An 18,129-nucleotide genomic window follows, 5' to 3' on the forward strand; every position below is an offset into this window, starting at 1 on the left:
AAATACAAATTTTTCTTTTAAAATTTTATTATTTATAAAGTGCTTTTTTTAATGCATTTTTGTCATTTAAGCATCATAACAGTACTCTAGATTGATAATAGTACTATTTCGTTAGTTTTATCATTGGGAATATTGGAGTCTTGTGTGACTAAAGAATTTGTCCAATGTTGTATAGTTAATTAGTAACCATGGGAACCATTTTCAAACATAGATTCTTCAACTATAAAGTCTGTGTTCTTTCCTACCTCCTATTCTCTTCACATTGTAAAGTTTACTTTATTTCAATTTACTGGCACTGTGTAGTGTTTTAGGTACAAAGACAAAGTATAAGATCTGTCTAAATGAGTTTGAAGAAGGACAAGAAGAGAAATAATACTGCAAAATGATACATGGAAAGACAGTTATTTGTACTGTGAACAGAAATAGGATGGAGGAAAGTAATAAATTATCCAGAGGAGTCAGCAAAGGAATTACATAGGAGAGGTGATGCTTATTCAGGGTTTTGAAGGCCAAATAGGAGCTATTTTGATAACTAGTGCAGAATAAGTATGTGTCAATTTAGAAGTCCAGGATGTTTGAAAAGTTTATTGGAGTTAAAGAGCATAGTCTGTGTAAGGAGATACAGGTATTTCGAAATTTCAGGTATATAAAGTTAGGGGAGTGTGGGGACAGTAGTGGGAGGTGAAGCTGAGGAAGTAAAAGTGGGTTCATAATTGTTTGGGTCAAGGTCAGCCTCCCTATATGAAAAGGATATTTTGTTATGTTGTTGTTTTAAATTAAATAAAACCCTGTTATAGAAATGACATACATACAGAAATGGTATACAAAGTTATAGCTAAGTGTATACATGGCCGAGTTTACAAAATAAACCCCCGTCACTTTTTTTTCTCTCACCTTTCTTACTGTGTGAAAATTATTGATAGCAAGGAATTTTATTAAATAAAGAGGTTGCCTAAATAAGGCCAGTTTTGTATCTTCCTTAAAATTTTATGGTGATTTCTGCTAAAGTGGTACATTGATAATCTGGATGAAACTTTTACTGATGAAATGCTGACATTCTTATTGGAGTGTGACCTAGAGAATAAATATATAGGTAACGTAAAACTCCTGCAGTGGATGAATTGTCAAGATCTCCTCATAAATTATAAATGTTACTAACAGCAATAAGATGCTAACTATCATCTGCTTGAAAATGTTAATCTAGGAGTTTCTTGTTAATGTCAATTATTACCTTGTTTTAATGTTATTTTAATATTTTACTAAAACTAAAATATTATTACATTCATATTATAAAAAAATTGAGGTAACACAGAAGGGCAGTAGACAACAGTAAAATCTTCTTTACCCTAATCCCTAACTCCCCAAATCCCTTTCCACAGAGGTAAATTTCCTATGTGCATATATGAGCACATATATCATAGGTTAATATAACAGCATAATAATGTGGCCTTTATGTCTGTGTACATAGACACTGCACCCAGTTTCCTCTGTTGTTAACATCTAATGTTAGTATGGTACATTTATTATAATTAATGAACCAGTATTGATAACATTATTATGTATCCATAGTTTATTCAGATTTCCATAGTTTTTGTTTGTTTTTTAATATTTATTTACTTATTCGGCTACACTGGCTCTTAGTTGAGGCATGCGAGATCTAGTTCCCTGACCAGGGATCAAACCCAGTGCCCTGCATTGGGAGCATGGAGTGTTAACCACTGGACCACCAGAGAAGTCCCAGATTTCCTTAGTTTTTACATAATGTCTTTTTTCTCTTCCATGATCCTGTTTAAGCTACCATAGTGCATTTAGTTATTATGTCTCTTAGGCTCCTTTTGGCCCTGGCAATTTCTCAGACTTTCCTTGTTTTTGATGACCTTGACAGTTTTGAGGAATACTAGGTAGAGATTTTGTGGACTGCCTCACTATTGGAATTCATCTGATGTTTATCTCATAACAAACTAGGGCTATAGGTTATTTGGGAAAAGACCACAGAGTGCTATTTTCATCACATCATATCAAGGGTATGTGCTATCAATAAGAATTGCTATTAATCTTGATTACCTGGCTGACCTTGTATTTTTCAGTTTTCTCCACTGTAAAGTTGCTCTTTTTCCCCCATTTCCATGCTGTATCCTTTGGAAGGAAGTCACTATCCATAGCCCACACCTAAGAAGAGGGGAGTTATTTTCCTTAAGGGCAAAGTTGCTACATAAACTATTTGGATTTCTTTTGAGTGAAAGATTGTCTCTTCTCCCCCATTTATTAATCTATTATTTACTTATATCAGTGTGGACTCATGCATATTTATTTTATACTTTGGGTTATAATCTAATACTACTTTATTTTATTAATCAACTTGTTCCTGCTTTGGTTATTGGGAGCTCTTTGCAGTTAGCATCTCTTCTCCTTTGACATACCCCTATTAATGTGGGTCTCAGTTTTGTTTTGGTTTGCGTTTTTGAGCATGTCTACTTTCTGGCATATAGATTATTTTAAATTTATTTTCACAAATCTTCAATCATCTTTGTGTGCATGCACATATACATAAGCATACACGTACGGAATTGTTTTCATAGACTTAGTTCGTAGGAATGGCATTGCTGAGTTGAAATGGGTGTCTGTTCATCTTCACTTTGGGATGAATATGTTAGCCCATTGACTTCCCAAAAGATTGCAAGAGTTGGGACATTCACCAGAAGTGTATAATGGTGCATTTTGGACAGTGACACTGTTCCAATTCTTAGTTTTCTCAGATTGAATTTTCTTTTCCAATTTGATATATAAGAAATGGTAGCTGATTGTTATTTTTATTGCATTTCTTTAATTATGAATGAGGTTGAGCATCTTTCTGCATTTTTGTTTGCCATTTGTATGGCTATGTATTCGTGCCTCTTTCCATTTTTTTCTATTAGAATGTTAGTCTTTTGTTATTGACTTATAAGAGCCATTTGCATTTTGTAAATTTATTTTATTTATTTATTTATTTATTTATTTTGGCTGTGTTGGGTCTTCATTGCCACACGCGGGCTTTCTCTAGTTGCATTGAGCGGGTGCTACTCTTCATTGTGGTGCGCAGGCTTCTCATTGCGGTGGCTTCTCTTGTTGCGGAGCACGGGCTCTAGGCGTGTGGGCTTCAGTAGTTGTGGCTCACGGGCTCTAGAGCGCAGGCTCACTAGTTGCGGCTCATGGGCTTAGCTGCTCTGCAGCATGTGGGATCTTCCCGGTCCAGGGCTCAAACCCATGTCCCCTGCATTAGCAGGTGGATTATTAACCACTGCGCCACCAGCGAAGTCCCATTTGCATTTTAAACAAAAACAAGTTAGTTCTTTGTCGTGTGTAAGCAAAATTTTTTTCCAAATTGTCATATTTTTATTTGGTTTGTTCTGTTTTTTTTTAAAGTAGTATAAATGTTTTACATTTTTATGTAATCAGATTGGCATTATTTTCCTTAATAGCTTATAAATATTTTGCCCTACAGTATTTGCAAACATCTTTTGTTCTGGTACATTTTTATGTAAATTTGGTATTTATTTTCTTTGAAGGTGTGAGATAAGGATGAAGCTTGCCATAATCATTGTTGTATGCTAGGTTCTCATCTCTTTCCCCATTCTCTCCCTCAGTCTCCCAAGCAAAAGAATGTTTCTCTTTTTTCTAACCCACACCCACTTTACTGTTAGTATTATTTCCATCTTTAGCCAGCCTGGCACATTCATCAGAGAAAAGGCATCTGCTTTGAAGGTTTTTCTGCTAGTGCAAGTTCCCTAAACCCAATTCTGAGGAGAATCCAGGTCTATCATGATACTTTGTTGGATGTCTTTTTTTTTTTTTTTTTTTTTTTTTTTTGCGGTACGCGGGCCTCTCACTGTTGTGGCCTCTCCCGTTGCGGAACACAGGCTCCAGACGCGCAGGCTCAGCGGCCATGGCTCACAGGCCCAGCCGCTCCGTGGCCCAGACCGGGGCACAAACCCATGTCCCCTGCATCGGCAGGCGGACTCTCAACCACTGCGCCACCAGGGAAGCCCTGTTGGATGTCTTTTTACTGGGTTCTCTTATATGCTGCTTTGCATCCCATCAAATTTTTAGAATGCTAGCATGGTTCTACTTAAAACTGCAGCTTCAAGCAATTTTGTTTCCCTGACTTGAAAAATTATTTGGGGGTAAGAGCATCATAGTAAGTAGTGTCTGTCTTCCAATGGATGAAGTTATCACAGCTTTTGCTGAGTTTTTGTTAGGTGTGATCAAAATTTTGTCATTTAAATTTCTTAACTCAGTGAATAGTTTTAGAGTGGAGTTCATAGAGGAGGGATTATCAGCAGTTAGAGAATAGTTTATTAATAAAAATGATAACTGAACCATTGAGAGAAATATTCCTGAAGTTGTACATCATGTAATTTGGAAGCCTAGTAACTGTTCTCTGAAATAGTACTTTCTCATTATGTTAGTAGACTGTTTTCAGTATCTCCAGCTAAATGATACTCTTTATGTTGTATTTTTATACTTAGCTTTTACAGTTCACTGCTAATCTGTGAATATTCAGGCATTCTGTTGATAACTCAAAAGAGAGAGATTACATTAAGAAAACAGCAGGCCTGAGATTTTCCAAAAAATTACAAGTGATAGAAATGCAGAATCCTGATCCTTCTTTCTTCTTGAAATATTAGTGTCCTCAGTCTCATGAATTATCTTTTACGTAAACCTCCAGACAAAGCTACTTTGGAAACGTGAAATTGTAGTTTCTCTGCTGTGATGACATTTCCTAGGAATGGGCACTTCCCCCACAGGGATTACTCCTGAGGCTGTTAAATTTACAGCAGAACATCTGTAGGTTTAACAAGAGCATTTAAAGAATATGATGTTGAGCCCATTTATTTCAAATTGGCATTGGTGGTAGTATTACTTGTTGTTAGTTTTGGTTTTCAGTCTTAGGACCAATTGTATATATATATATTTCTAAGCGGATTTGATTTGAATACAAGCCATGAAGTGAAGGGTTGTTCAAAGTGCCTTTGAGTATAGACACCTCCAGTGTCTCAGAAAATGACGATAGTCAAAATGACAACTTTTAAATGTCAGTGAGACAGTTATACTTACAAAATGGACAGACCTCCTCTATGGTGCTAAAGAAAATTGACAAGTTGTTGATTAGTTAATGGAGTGAATAAATAAAATTTATTTGAGCAAAAAGATAAGCTTATATTAATCTGCAAAGTACTGCTCCAAATATAATTTGAGCCTCCATATTTCTCATAGTATAATAAATGAGAACTTTTGACCTATCGCAGACATGGTTTCGATAACCTTCCTTTGATGTGTTTTGTTTTGTTAATATTATGAATAAAGTATACTGCCTAAAAATGGATATCATCAGTACATCAAATGAAGCCTGAACTGTACAAAGTAGAGTGGAATTATCTTTGTTGATCTGAACACAATACTTCTACTGTAAACTAATACTGAATCAAATTTTTTCATTAGCTGTATCTCAATGTTGGTAACTTTTGAGCTCAGTTCAGTTACACCTATCATTTATTTTCCAGATGAATTACTAAGTCTTAATCTGTCATTCTACATAATAAATTGATACTTTGATTTTAATCATAGGGTTTTATATTTATCTTTGTTAAGTTTTATTTTGTGGGTTTGGCTTAGCATTCTAGACTACTAGATATATTTAGTCTTCCATTTTAAGCCATTCTTCCTAGGTTTGTGGCAATATTAGGTGGTTGTGTTAAAGTAAGAAAATTGTAAATTGACTGCCAGATTCATCCTCTGATGTGTTTTATTTTGCAAGCACATTGTTAATTTTTTTTTTTAATTAGAATGCTTTTAGTTAAGTCTTGTACTATCTGATTTACCAACCACTGCCTCTTACTGCATTATACATTTTGGCTTCACACATTTACATTTGTTGTTTAGCCATTTGCTCTTGCATCCCCTAATGAAGGAAATCATTTACAATAATTTGATTAGGACAAGGGAAGAACAGAGTTTGTAGCCCTACAACTAGAAATCTTCCTTGAACTTAGTATTCATTTTTTAGTCTTTTTATTCTTCACTTTTGGTATGATTATTTAGCAAATGAATTAAATTACCATACACATCTCCAGGTCATTTATAAATATATTGTGATTAACTTTGTCAAGTGATTTATTAAAATCAAGAAACCTTGTAATCAAATAATAGTTAAAAAAGAATAATTTTGGCATCTGTATTAATGACCCTTCCAAAACCCAAGACTTACCATTCCTTGGGTTCTACTTACACAGCAACCCCTTCAACACCAGTTCAGCATTTTCTATTTGTTTATTCTCTTTATCAGACCTCACCTTCACTTGGAACTAATTCTTACCTAAATCTTGATCTTTGAAATTTTCTTCCCTTAGCCCTGAGCATTGCTTTTGCTACCCTCAGTTTTACATATAACCTATCTCTTATTTTACAAGAAATAGGGTCATCAGACATACATTCATTTTATTTATTCTTTCTAACACCTAATCACTTATTTTAGATGTACAGGGGGGAAAATGTGGTATCGTTCCTTTTTAAAGATGTTAAAATTAAGTATTATGTGCCAGGTAATATGCTTCAAGAGCTGTATATGATTATTTCTAATAATCTCATGACAATCTTTTAAAGTAGGTATCATCATTAGCACTATTTTACAGGAAACTGTGGCTTCAAGAGGTTAAGTAACTTGCTGTGGTCACATAACTTGTAGTAGCAGTGTTGGGACCTCCATGTAGTTTGTGTGACTCATGCTAACCTTGCCTCTTAATTACTACATGGTATAACTTCTCTGTGTTCTTGTTTTCCTGTTCTTGTGATGTTCAAGAACCTTGTTTCATCACTTGTCCCTTTTCTTTTGTTTCTTAAAACTTTTCTGTCTTTATCCAGTCAGCATACAAATAAATTTGGGTCTCTTAGCCACTAAAAACTACAAACAAAAAGCACATTGAAAATTTTTCTTTGACTTTTGTTTCCCCTCAAGTTACCAGCTCCCAGCTCTCTCCTTACTTTCACCACTAGAGATTTTGTAAGAACAAACTAAATTAACTGCCTCCTATTTCTTACCTGCCATCTGCTCACTCATGAACTCAGTACCGGTTGGTTGCTATTGGCACCATGGTCTGAAACTGCTCTTTCCAACAGCATCACGGAACCATGGCATACCAGATCCAACAGCCTTTTCAATCCCATCCTTCCTGCCATTGAAACACTTTGCTGTTCCACATCTTGTCATTATTGAAACTCAACTTTGGATCTTTCGATGCTAGTCTTTCCTTGCTCTTTTATGCCTCTTAGTTCTCATTGCTAAGTTGTCCCCTAATGTCTTAAGGGAAATTTCATTCTTAATTTTCAAGGATCTTATACTCAGTCCTTTCCTCACTCTCTTGCTGTATACACTCTTCTTAGGTGAGTGATTCTTGTTCTTACAGTTTCAGCTATTGCCTAAATCTCTAGCTATGCTCTACTCTTGTTTTCTGAGTTTGACTTGACCAACCACCTATGTATTTCCAACCACCTATGGAACAAAGCTACCTAAAATGTTCTGATATTCATTAAATAAAAGTTCAACTTTTTCCCTCACACCTTTTTGCTCTTTTCACATTCCTTGTCTCATTACCTGCCTAGTTGCCCAGGTTTAGAGACTGTTAAATTAATCCAAACTTCTTTGTTTCTCAGGTTCTCTATTACTCTCTTGTTTAGCTAGCCAATATACCTGTCTCCCACCTCCTTTTTTAAAAATCCTTATTACCTATGCCCTAGTCTAGGCCTTGGATCCTTGTAGAAGGTTTCCAGCTGCTCACACTGCTTTCATTATCATCTTCCCAACTTCCCCCTCTGCCTTTAAGTCCAGGCTAGTGGATACTAGCCTGGACTTAAAGGCAGAGGTCCCAGGATATATATGAATTTGGGAGTCATCAGTGTATAGTAGTACTGAGCCATTAGACTGGATGAGTGGGCTTACACAAAGAACAGAGGTCTGAGGACTGAGCCTTAGGATCCTCTATTCCTTAAGAGATAAAGGAGAATAGAAGGAACCAGAAGTAGAGAGCCAGAAGAGCTGTCTTTAAGGTAGGATGAAAACCAGAAGAGTATAGTGTTCTAAAACCCAAGTGAAGCAAGTGTTTCAAAGAAGGGAACGTGATCGACTATGTCAGATGGTAGTGCTAAGTCAAGTAAAAGAGAGGGAAAGATGATGCCTGAAAATTAGCACTGAATACAGCAACAAGGAAATTATTGATTTTGATGAATAATTCTTGTGGAATAGTGGTGGTGAAATTCTATTGGAGTAAGTTTTAGAGAGAATGAGAAGAGCCAGGTAGTGGAGAAAGTCAGTTCAGACATCTCTTGAAGAATTTTGCTGTTAAAGGGGCCAGAAAATAGGATGGTGGTGATTAGTGCGATTAGAGATTTTTTTTAACGATGGAAGAAATAACAAGTTTATGTGCTGATTGTAATGCTCTCACAGAGAGAGAATAATCGACAGAGAAAGAAAAATTACTGAAGCAATGAGTGTGAATAGGAAAAGCAGAGTAGTTTGTTTACATGCAGCAGAGTTTGCCTTAGAAAGGAGCTTGGTCAGCTTATCTCTAGTTAGAGTAGTGAAGGAAAAGCATCTGGGGGAAGATGCTGGTAAATGGATACATGTAGTGGTACAAGCAAGGTATCAGCTGAGGGTGAGGATGGGAGAAGAGTTTAAAAACAGGCCTTTGCTATTGTTTACTAACTCCCTTGTTAGAGAGTGAGGGTAATGTTAGACCATGGAATTTAAGCTGGATACGGAGGGAAGAGAGGAGAACATGAAAGACTGAGGGAAAGTGAAAAGGTAGTAGTGTCAATGGCATGCTGCCTCACTAAACTGTTTCCTGAGATCTGCTCTGTTCTTTGACCTCACATCTTTTTTTTTTTTTTTAAATTTATTTTTGGCTGTGTTGTGTCTTCATTGCTGCACGCAGGCTTTCTCTAGTTGCGGTGAGTGGGGGCTACTCTTCGTTGCGGTGCGCGGGCTTCTCATTGTCATGGCTTCCCTTGTTGTGGAGCATGGGCTCTAGGCACGCGGGCTTCAGTAGTTGTGGCACCTGGGCTCAGTAGTTGGGGTTCGCGGGCTCTAGAGCGCAGCCTCAGTAGTTGTGGTGCATGGGCTTAGTTGCTCTGCAGCATGTGGGATCTTCCTGGACCAGGGCTCGAACCCATGTCCCCTGCATCAGCAGGCGGATTCTTAACCACTGCGCCATCAGGAAAGCCTGACCTCACATCTTGAATACAGTTTTCTCTCTGCCTGAAATGCCCCTTTCATACTCAATTTAGATGACATGTCTTTTACCTGCATCCTTACTTCCTCTGCAATGACTACTGACATAGAAAATGCTCAATAAATGCTGAAAATTGAAATTCTTCACTTTAGTTTGGCAGGTAAGATGATTTCAAACTGGGAAGATTGTGAAGTTTTACCTGAAGATTTTCCTACTCAGTAGCCAGTTCTAGACTTGAACACAGTGATTCTCAACTTTGTGTTCTGCTTCAGTTTGCTTATCTGATATTATTCACATGAACAGGGTGAGGGTAGCACTCTCTTCTTCTTTCCTACTTGGTACTTAGTTGGAATTCCCTTCTTTCTTTCCACTGATCTTGGATTGGTGTCTTTATGCTGCTGTGAATGGATGTTTAAACATATGACCTGCAGTGAACTTGTGAGTATGGTTAACTCGCTGCCTTATAAGTTATTCTTTTTTTTTTTCAGTTAATTGTAGAAGACAAGTGGTTATTTTACTAATTATAGACTAATTAACTAATATAACTAATCAAATAACCATAGAATCTTTTTTAAGGAGACATTTTGAAGTCCAACTTTTCATGCTATAGTTGAAGAAATGGAAGCCTAGAGAGATTAAATGGCTTGCATACAACAGTTAGCAGAGCTAGGGCTAGAAATGCACATTTCTTAGCTCCCAGTTCAATACTTATTTTACTACCATGACACCTTTCCTGATAGGATATAAGGGCAATGACTCTCAAACTAGAAAATATGAAATTTTGTGACAGGTAATATCCTCTAAAATCATATAACCAAAATAACAGTTTAAATATGACTAGGAATCTTAACAGTCTTGAAATAGCTGTGGTTTTGCCATGAAATTGTTAGTAAAAAAAATGTGGTAGACTTGTTTTTACTATTATGGTTATATTCTGAATTAATTTTGTATAATTAAAATTGAACACATGAATCTTTTCTTTAAAAATCTGAATAAGTGAATGTATAGAGAATTTACTCTAATTTGAATATTTAAAGACTAGTTCCTAATCTTGTTTTTTTGGTTTGTTTTTAATAAACTCTTTCAGAAAGATGAGGTCTATCTTAATCTGGTGCTGGACTATGTTCCGGAAACAGTATACAGAGTTGCCAGACACTATAGTCGAGCCAAACAGACGCTCCCTGTGATCTATGTTAAGGTATGTAAAAATGGAGCAATTTACCATTTTAGTTATTATGAACAAGGGAGAGTGCTGGGTGTATTTTAACTATATTATTACATCTCATTCTGAGGGGGGAAAGCTGCAAAGTAGGTATTGCTAGAGTTTCATTAAATTTTTGTACAGTTTTAAAGCGTGAAGTGTTCCCTTTTTAAGCTTTCATGACGCAGGTGTTAAAGATACTTGTCATCTTTCTGACAAATGAACTTTTTCACAGACAATTATGGGTTTTAATTTTGCTACCTATAGCACCTTTTAATTTAATTTCTTATAACCCTTATTGTGCCACAGGCTGAAATAGGAACAAGCGTATCCTATAAAATTATAAAAATATGGTTATAAATATTACTGAATGCAATGTTTCATTGCCATTTATAGATACAACGTGTCCGTAGCTGAAGTTTAAACTTTTCGTAATTTTAAATATGCACAGACTCTATTAAGGTGTTATTTAATTTTTGGTACCTGATGTCAATGTCATCTTTTTTATTTGATACAACTCATGTTAGAGTGGCTTGCAATTTATCCAACATAATTATAACTGAAGTTGTGGTGGATTATTAGAAACAGATTATTATTTGTTTAACTATGACGTTGTGAAAATTAACTAGGAGTTAAGTTTAAAAGTTCAGCTTTCTAAGTATAATTTTTTGCATTTTACCTTTTATACAAATACTCTAGAAAATAAAATGGCATTGATTCTGAATGTTTTGAGTATCGAAGTTTTTACTTAATAGTTATAGTTTTAAGCTTTAAAGTAATAAAATGGATTTTGCTGATGGGATTACTGTAGTGGTGTTAATATGTTCCTCTGTCCTCAGTATTTCCTGTAAATTGGTGATTCAGTATATTTTTGTAGGAGTCAAGACCACTTCATATGTAGATGATACCTTATGTCAGTGCTTTATCTGACTTTTAACTCTCTTTTTGTTGTTTTTCACCAAGATACTGGTATCTTTGATTTGAATCATTTCAAAAGTTCTTTTCATGGTATATAACTTTGGGGTAGAGGTCAGAAGGTGAGGAGTCAGAAAAATTCATAAGTGAACCAGAACACTGACCTTGGAACAAATAGAAGGTTTAAGATATACTCACTTTCGGGCTTCCCTGGTGGCGCAGTGGTTGAGAGTCCGCCTGCCGATGCAGGGGACACGGGTTCGTGCCCCGGTCCGGGAAGATCCCACATGCCGCGGAGCAGCTGGGCCCGTGAGCCATGGCCGCTGAGCCTGCGCGTCCGGAGCCTGTGCTCCGCAACGGGAGAGGCCACAACAGTGAGAGGCCCGCGTACTACAAAAAAAAAGAAAGAAAGAAAGAAAAAGATATACTCACTTTCTTCACAAAGACTGTCTCTTCACCAGTCAAGAGTCTAATTCTTTCTTCCACACAGACCCAGTTTCTCACTGTATGTTGTTTTGTAATAAAATTGAAATAAATATTCTTTTAAATTGATGTCAGTAGTCATCTAGGATCTGTTTTTAAATGGCATTTTGAAGTCTACTTAATTCTGAAGGATATTAACAGGAAGAGTGGTGTTGCTATTAATAGATTTACTGATGTCTTGATAGATCGTTGATAACAGATTTTCTCAGTTCACGTGTGAGTTTTCCCAGACCTCTGTATCAGTAACCTCTGGCCCTGACAAAGGATGATGAAGCCAAGAAGACTTGGCTTCTGGTCTAAACATTGTTACTTGTTACACATGATTTGGAATACCCCTCTGAGTTTTTAAATCTGTGTTTAGGGGAAAAAAACAGGTTTGTGGTGAGATGTTAGTAAAATAAAAATTATAAAAGCACATTGTAAATTTCCCTTTTTTAAGTTATTAAAAGATGGTACAAATATAACATTGGTTAACTAAACTATAATTAGCTAATGGATAGAGAAATGACATAAAACTTGTTTAAGAAAGACTGAGTGCAAACAATCCCCAGCTTTTCACTATTCTTTTCTGGAAATCTGTTACTTTGTTTCCTGTGTAAGGACTCTGAATTGTTTGGGATAGAAAGTAAGTATTCAATGAATTTTTACTCTTTATTCCAGTTGTATATGTATCAGCTGTTCCGAAGTTTAGCCTATATCCATTCCTTTGGAATCTGCCATCGGGATATTAAACCACAGAACCTCTTGTTGGATCCTGATACAGCTGTCTTAAAACTCTGTGACTTTGGAAGGTAAGCTAGTTCTCTTTTCTTCTCCCTCCCTTCCCTCCTCTCCAACCCCACCCTCCCACCCTGTATACTCAGAATTTTAGTCTTTCATCGAGCAATTTAACTCCTAGGAACTGTTCCCTTACAGATACTCACACATTTACAAAATATTGTATATACCAGGATTTTTATCATAGAATTGTATATAAATGTCTGGCAGTAGGAAGATTACCAGATAAATTATGGTACATCATACATATAATGTAATACATGCAGCTGTTAAAAAAAGAAAGGGGAGGCTCTCTATGAATGGAAAATGAATGATTTCTAAGAAGTATTAAATTCAAAAAAAGAAGGTCAAGAATCTACATAGTATGTTCCCTTTTGTATTCTAAAAACACAGAGAGTATAGGCATATGTACACAGATACATAGCTTATTTTTGGAATGATATAAATTCATAATATCGATTGCTCCTAGGAGCAAGTCCCATTTGTTTATTTATGGTTTTATTTCCGTTACTCTAGGAGGTGGGTCAAAAAAGATCTTGCTGTGGTTTATGTGAAAGTGTTTTTCCTACATTTTCCTCTAAGACTTGTATAGTATCTGGTCTTACCTTTAGGTCTTTAATCCATTTTGAGTTTATTTTTGTTATGGTGTTAGGGAGTGTTCTAATTTCATTCTTTTACACATAGCTGTCCAGTTTTCCCAGCACCACTTGTTGAAGAGGCTGTCTTTTCTCCATTGTATGTTCTTGCCTTCTTTGTCATAAATTAGGTGCCCATATGTGCATGGGTTTATCTCTGGGCATTCTGTCCTGTACCATTGATCTATATTTCTGTTTTTGTGCCAGTACTATACTGTCTTGATTACTGTAGCTTTGTGGTGTAGTTTGAAGTCGGGGAATCTGATTCCTTCAACTCCATTTCTCTTTGTCAAGATTGCCTTGGCTGTACGGGATCTTTTGAGTTTCCATATGAATTGTAAAATTTTTTCTTCTAATTCTGTGAAGAATGCCATTGGTAGTTTGATAGGGATTGCATTGAATCTATAGATTGCTTTGGGTAGTATAGTCATTTTCACAATATTGATTCTTCCAATCCAAGAGCATGGTATATTTCTCCATCTGTTTATGTCATCTTTGATTTCTTTCATCAGTGTTTTATAGTTTTCTGAGTACAAGTCTTCCGCCTCCTTAAGCAGGTTTATTCCTAGGTATTTTATTCTTTCCATTGCAGTGGTAAATGGGAGTGTTTCCTTAATTTCTCTTTCTGATTTTTCGTTGTTAGTGTATAGGAATGCCAGAGATTTCTGTGCATTAATTTTTTATCCTGCTACTTTACCAAATTCACTGGTTAGTTCTACTGGTTTTCTGGTGGCATCTTTAGGATTTTCTATGTATAGTGTATGTCATCTGCAAACAGTGACAGTTTTACTTCTTCTTTTCCAATTTGTATTGCTTTTATTTCTTTTTCTTCTCTGATTGCTGTGGCTAGGACTTGCAAAACTATGTTGAATAAGAGTGGTGAGAGTGGGCATCCTTGTTTTGTTCCTGATCTTAGTGAAAATGCTTTCAGTTTTTCACCATTGAGTATGATGCTTGCTGTGGATTTGTCATATATAGCCTTTATTATGTTGAGGAAGTTTCCCTCTCTACCCATTTTCTGGAGAGCTTTTATCATAAATGTGTGTTGAATTTTGTCAGAAGCTTTTTCTGCATCTATTGAGATGATCATATGGTTTTTATTCCTTAATTTGTTAATGTGGTGCGTCACATTGATTGATTTGTGTATATTGAAGAATCATTGCATCCCTGGGATAAATCCCACTTGATCATGGTGTATGATCCTTTTAATGTGCTGTTGGATTCTGTATGCTAATATTTTGTTCAGGATTTTTGCATCTGTGTTCATCAGTGATATTGGTCTATAATTTTCTTTTTTTGTGATACCTTTTTCTGGTTGTGGTGACAGTGTGATGGTGGCTTCATAGAATGACTTTGGGAGTGTTTCTCCCTCTGCAATTTTTTGCAAGAGTTTGACAAGGATAGGTGTTAGTTCTTCTGTAAACGTTTGATAGAATTCGCCTGTGAAGCCATCTGGTCCTGAACTTTTGTTTGTTGGAAGATTTTTAATAACGGTTTCAATTTCATTACTTGTGATAGGTCTGTTTATATTTTCTACTTCTTCGTGGTTCAGTCTTGGAAAATTGTACCTTTCCAAGAACTTGTCAGTTTCTTCCAGGTTGTCCATTTTATTGGCATATAGTTGTTTGTAGTAGTCTCTTACAATCCTTTGTATTTCTGTAGTGTCAGTTGTGATTTCTCCTTTTTCATTTCTAATTTTATTTATTTGCATCCTCTCCCATTTTTTCTTGATGAGTCTGGCTAAGGGTTTATCAATTTTGTTTATCTTCTCAAAGAACCAGCTTTTAGTTTTATTGATCTTTACTATAGATTTCTTCATTTCTATTTCATTTATTTCTGCTCTGATCTTCATGATTTCTTTCCTTCTACTGACTTTGGGTTTTCTTTGGTCTTCTTTCTCTAGTTGTTTTAAGTGTAGGGTTAGATTGTTTATTTGAGATTATTCTTGTTTCTTGAGGTGACGTTGAATTGCTGTAAACTCCCCTCTTAGAACTGCTTTTGCTATGTCCCATAGGTTTTGGGTCATCATGTTTTCATTGTCATTTGTTTCTATGTATTTTTTAATTTCTTCTTTGATTTCTTCAGTGATCTCTTGGTTATTTAGTAGCACACTGTTTAGCCTCCATGTATTTGTGTTTTTTACAGTTTTTTTTCCTGTAATTGATTTCCAGTCTCATAGTGTTGTGGTCAGAAAAGATGCTTGATACTATTTCAATTTTCTTAAATCTTCCGAGGCTTGATTTGTGACCCAAGATTTGATCTGTCCTGGAGAATGTTCCAGGTGCAGTTGAGAAGAAAGTGTATTCTGCCACTTCTGGGAGGAATGTTCTATAAATATCAGTTAGAGCTATCTGGTTTATTGTGTCATTTAAAGCTTGTGTTTCCTTATTTATTTTCTGTTTGGATGATCTGTCCATGGGTGTAAGTGGGGTGTTAAAGTCCCCTACTATTATTGTGTTACTGTCGATTTCTCCTTTCATGGTTGTTAGCATTTGCCTTATGTATTGAGGTGCTCCTATGTTGGGTGCATAAACATTTATAATTGTTATATCTTCTTCTTGGATTGATCCTTTGATCATTACGTAGTGTCCCTCCTTATCTCTTGTAACAGTCTTTATTTTAAAATCTATTTAATCTGATACGAGTATTGTTACTCCAGCTTTCTTTTGATTTCCATTTGCATGGAATATCTTTTTCCATCCCCTCACTTTCAGTCTGTATGTGTCCCTAGGTCTGAAGTGGGTCTCTTGTAGACAGGATATATATGGGTCTTGTTTTTGTATCCATTCAGCCAGTCTGTGTCTTTTGGTTGGGGCATTTAATCCATTTATAGTCAAAGTTATTATCGATATGTATGTTCCTATTACCATTTTCTTATTTTTTTTTTTTTTTTTTTTTTTTTTTTGCGGTACGCGGGCCTCTCACTGTTGTGGCCTCTCCAGTTGTGGAGCACAGGCTCCGGACACGCAGGCTCAGCGGCCATGGTTCACGGGCCCAGCCGCTCCATGGCATGTGGGATCTTCCCAGACCGGGGCACGAACCCGTGTCCCCTGCATCGGCAGGCGGACTTTCAACCACTGCACCACCAGGGAAGCCCTTGGGTTTGTTTTTGTGGGTCTTTTTCTTCTCTTGTGTCTCCACTTAGAGAAGTTTCTTTAGCATTTGTTGTAAAGCTGGTTTGGTGGTGCTGAATTCTCTTAGCTTTTGCTTGTCTGAAAAGCTTTTGACTTTTCCATTGAATCCTGCCACTCCCTTCTGGCCTGCAGAGTTTCCTCTGAAAAATCAGCTGATAACGTTATGGGGATTCCTTTGTATGTTTTTTGTTTTTCCCTTGCTGCTTTTAATATTTTTTTCTTTGAATTTAATTTTTGTTAGTTTGATTAATATGTGTCTTGGTGTGTTTTTCCTAGGGTTTATCCTGTATGGGACTCTCTGTACTTCCTGGACTTGGATGACTGTTTACTTTCCCATGTTAGGGAAGTTTTCAACTATAATCTCTTCAAATATTTTCTCAGACCCTTTCTTTTTCTCCTCTTCTTCTGGGACCCCCATAATTCGAATGTTGGTGCATTTCGTGTTGTCCCAGAGGTCTTGAGATTGTCTTCAATCTTTTCATTCTTTTTTCTGCTCCTCAGCAATTATTTCCACCATTTTGTCTTCCAGCTCACTTATTCGTTTTTCTGCCTTAGTTATTCTGTTATCGATTCCTCTAGTGTCTTTTTCATTTCAGTATTGTGTTGTTCATCTCTGTTTGTTTGTTCTTTAGTTCTTCTAGATCTTTGTTAACCATTTCTTGTATTTTCTCAGTCCATGCCTCCATTCTATTTCTGAGATTCTGGATCATCTTTACTATCATTACTCTGAATTCTTTTTCAGGTAGATTGCCTATTTCCTCTTCATTTATTTGGTCTTGTAGGTTTTTACCTTGCTCCTTCATTTGTGACATATTTTTTTGCCGTGTCTTTTTTTTTTTTTTTTCCCCTAATGAGTGGGATTGTGTTTCTGACTTACTGGTTGTTTGACCTGAGACTTCCAACACTGGAGTTTGTAGGCTATTGGGTAGAGCTGGGTCTTGGTGCTGAGATGAGGAGCTCTGTGAGGTCTCACTCCAGTGAACATTCCCTGAGGTCTGAGGTTCTCTGTTAGTCCAGTGGTTCAGACTCGGAGCTCCCACCGAAGGAATTTTGGCCCAACCCTGGGTTTGTGAACCAAGGTCCGGCAAGTTGCCTGGGGCAGCAAAAAAAAAAAATAACAAAGTAAAAAATAAACAGATATGTTAGGAAGAATATAAAAATAAAAGTATAGATGAATCAACAGCCAGAAGGCACATCAGTACCATAATAGTAAAAAAGAGGAGGAGGGAAAAGAAAAAAGAAGAGAAAAGGGGTGGGCGGGGGGGCGGGGTGGGGGGAGGCCTTGGCTGTGGAGGGCGGGGCCTAAGCAAGGGTGAGGTTTGGGCGGTGGGCAGGGCTAATGCTCAGGACTGACAGGACTGGAAAAGGCGCTGGGGGCTGTTGGGGGTGGGGCTTAGGTTCAAGGAACAGAAGGGACCCAGGTTTGCCCCCCAGCCCTGGTCTCAGAGGGTGGGGGACCTCACAGGGGAGCCCAGCAATCTTCCTGGGCTCTAGTGGGTGGGGCAGTTGCCCTCTGCTCCTCCCGCCTGCCTCTCCTGTTCTCCCCTAGGCCTCCTTCCTATGCCCCCAAGGACCCACGAGACCTGGAGGGGCCTTTGGAGGGCAGGGGATCGGTCTGGGAGCTCAGCCGGCTGCCCAGGGCCCCAGTGGGTGGGGCAATCGCCCTCTGCTTCTCTCCTGTGCCTCCTTGGATGGCTCCTCCCGCCTGCCACTCCTCATCTCCC

The 18,129-nt window shown here is 37.1% G+C and overlaps 1 protein-coding gene across 5 annotated transcripts in view; it reads left to right on the forward strand.

Moving 5' to 3' along the window:
• The window catches only part of GSK3B (glycogen synthase kinase 3 beta), a 197,278-nt gene that overhangs the window by 105,426 nt on the left and 73,723 nt on the right, over nucleotides 1–18,129 (forward strand). For all 5 annotated transcript variants that reach the window (XM_067738774.1, XM_067738770.1, XM_067738772.1 and 2 more), the window contains exons 4-5: nucleotides 10,348–10,458; nucleotides 12,520–12,650. In XM_067738774.1, coding sequence (XP_067594875.1) covers nucleotides 10,348–10,458; nucleotides 12,520–12,650 — 242 coding nt within the window. The remainder of the gene's footprint in view (nucleotides 1–10,347; nucleotides 10,459–12,519; nucleotides 12,651–18,129) is intronic.

The sequence above is a fragment of the Pseudorca crassidens genome, chromosome 5, assembly GCF_039906515.1.
Source record: "Pseudorca crassidens isolate mPseCra1 chromosome 5, mPseCra1.hap1, whole genome shotgun sequence".
NCBI classification, from domain to species: Eukaryota; Metazoa; Chordata; class Mammalia; order Artiodactyla; family Delphinidae; genus Pseudorca; species Pseudorca crassidens.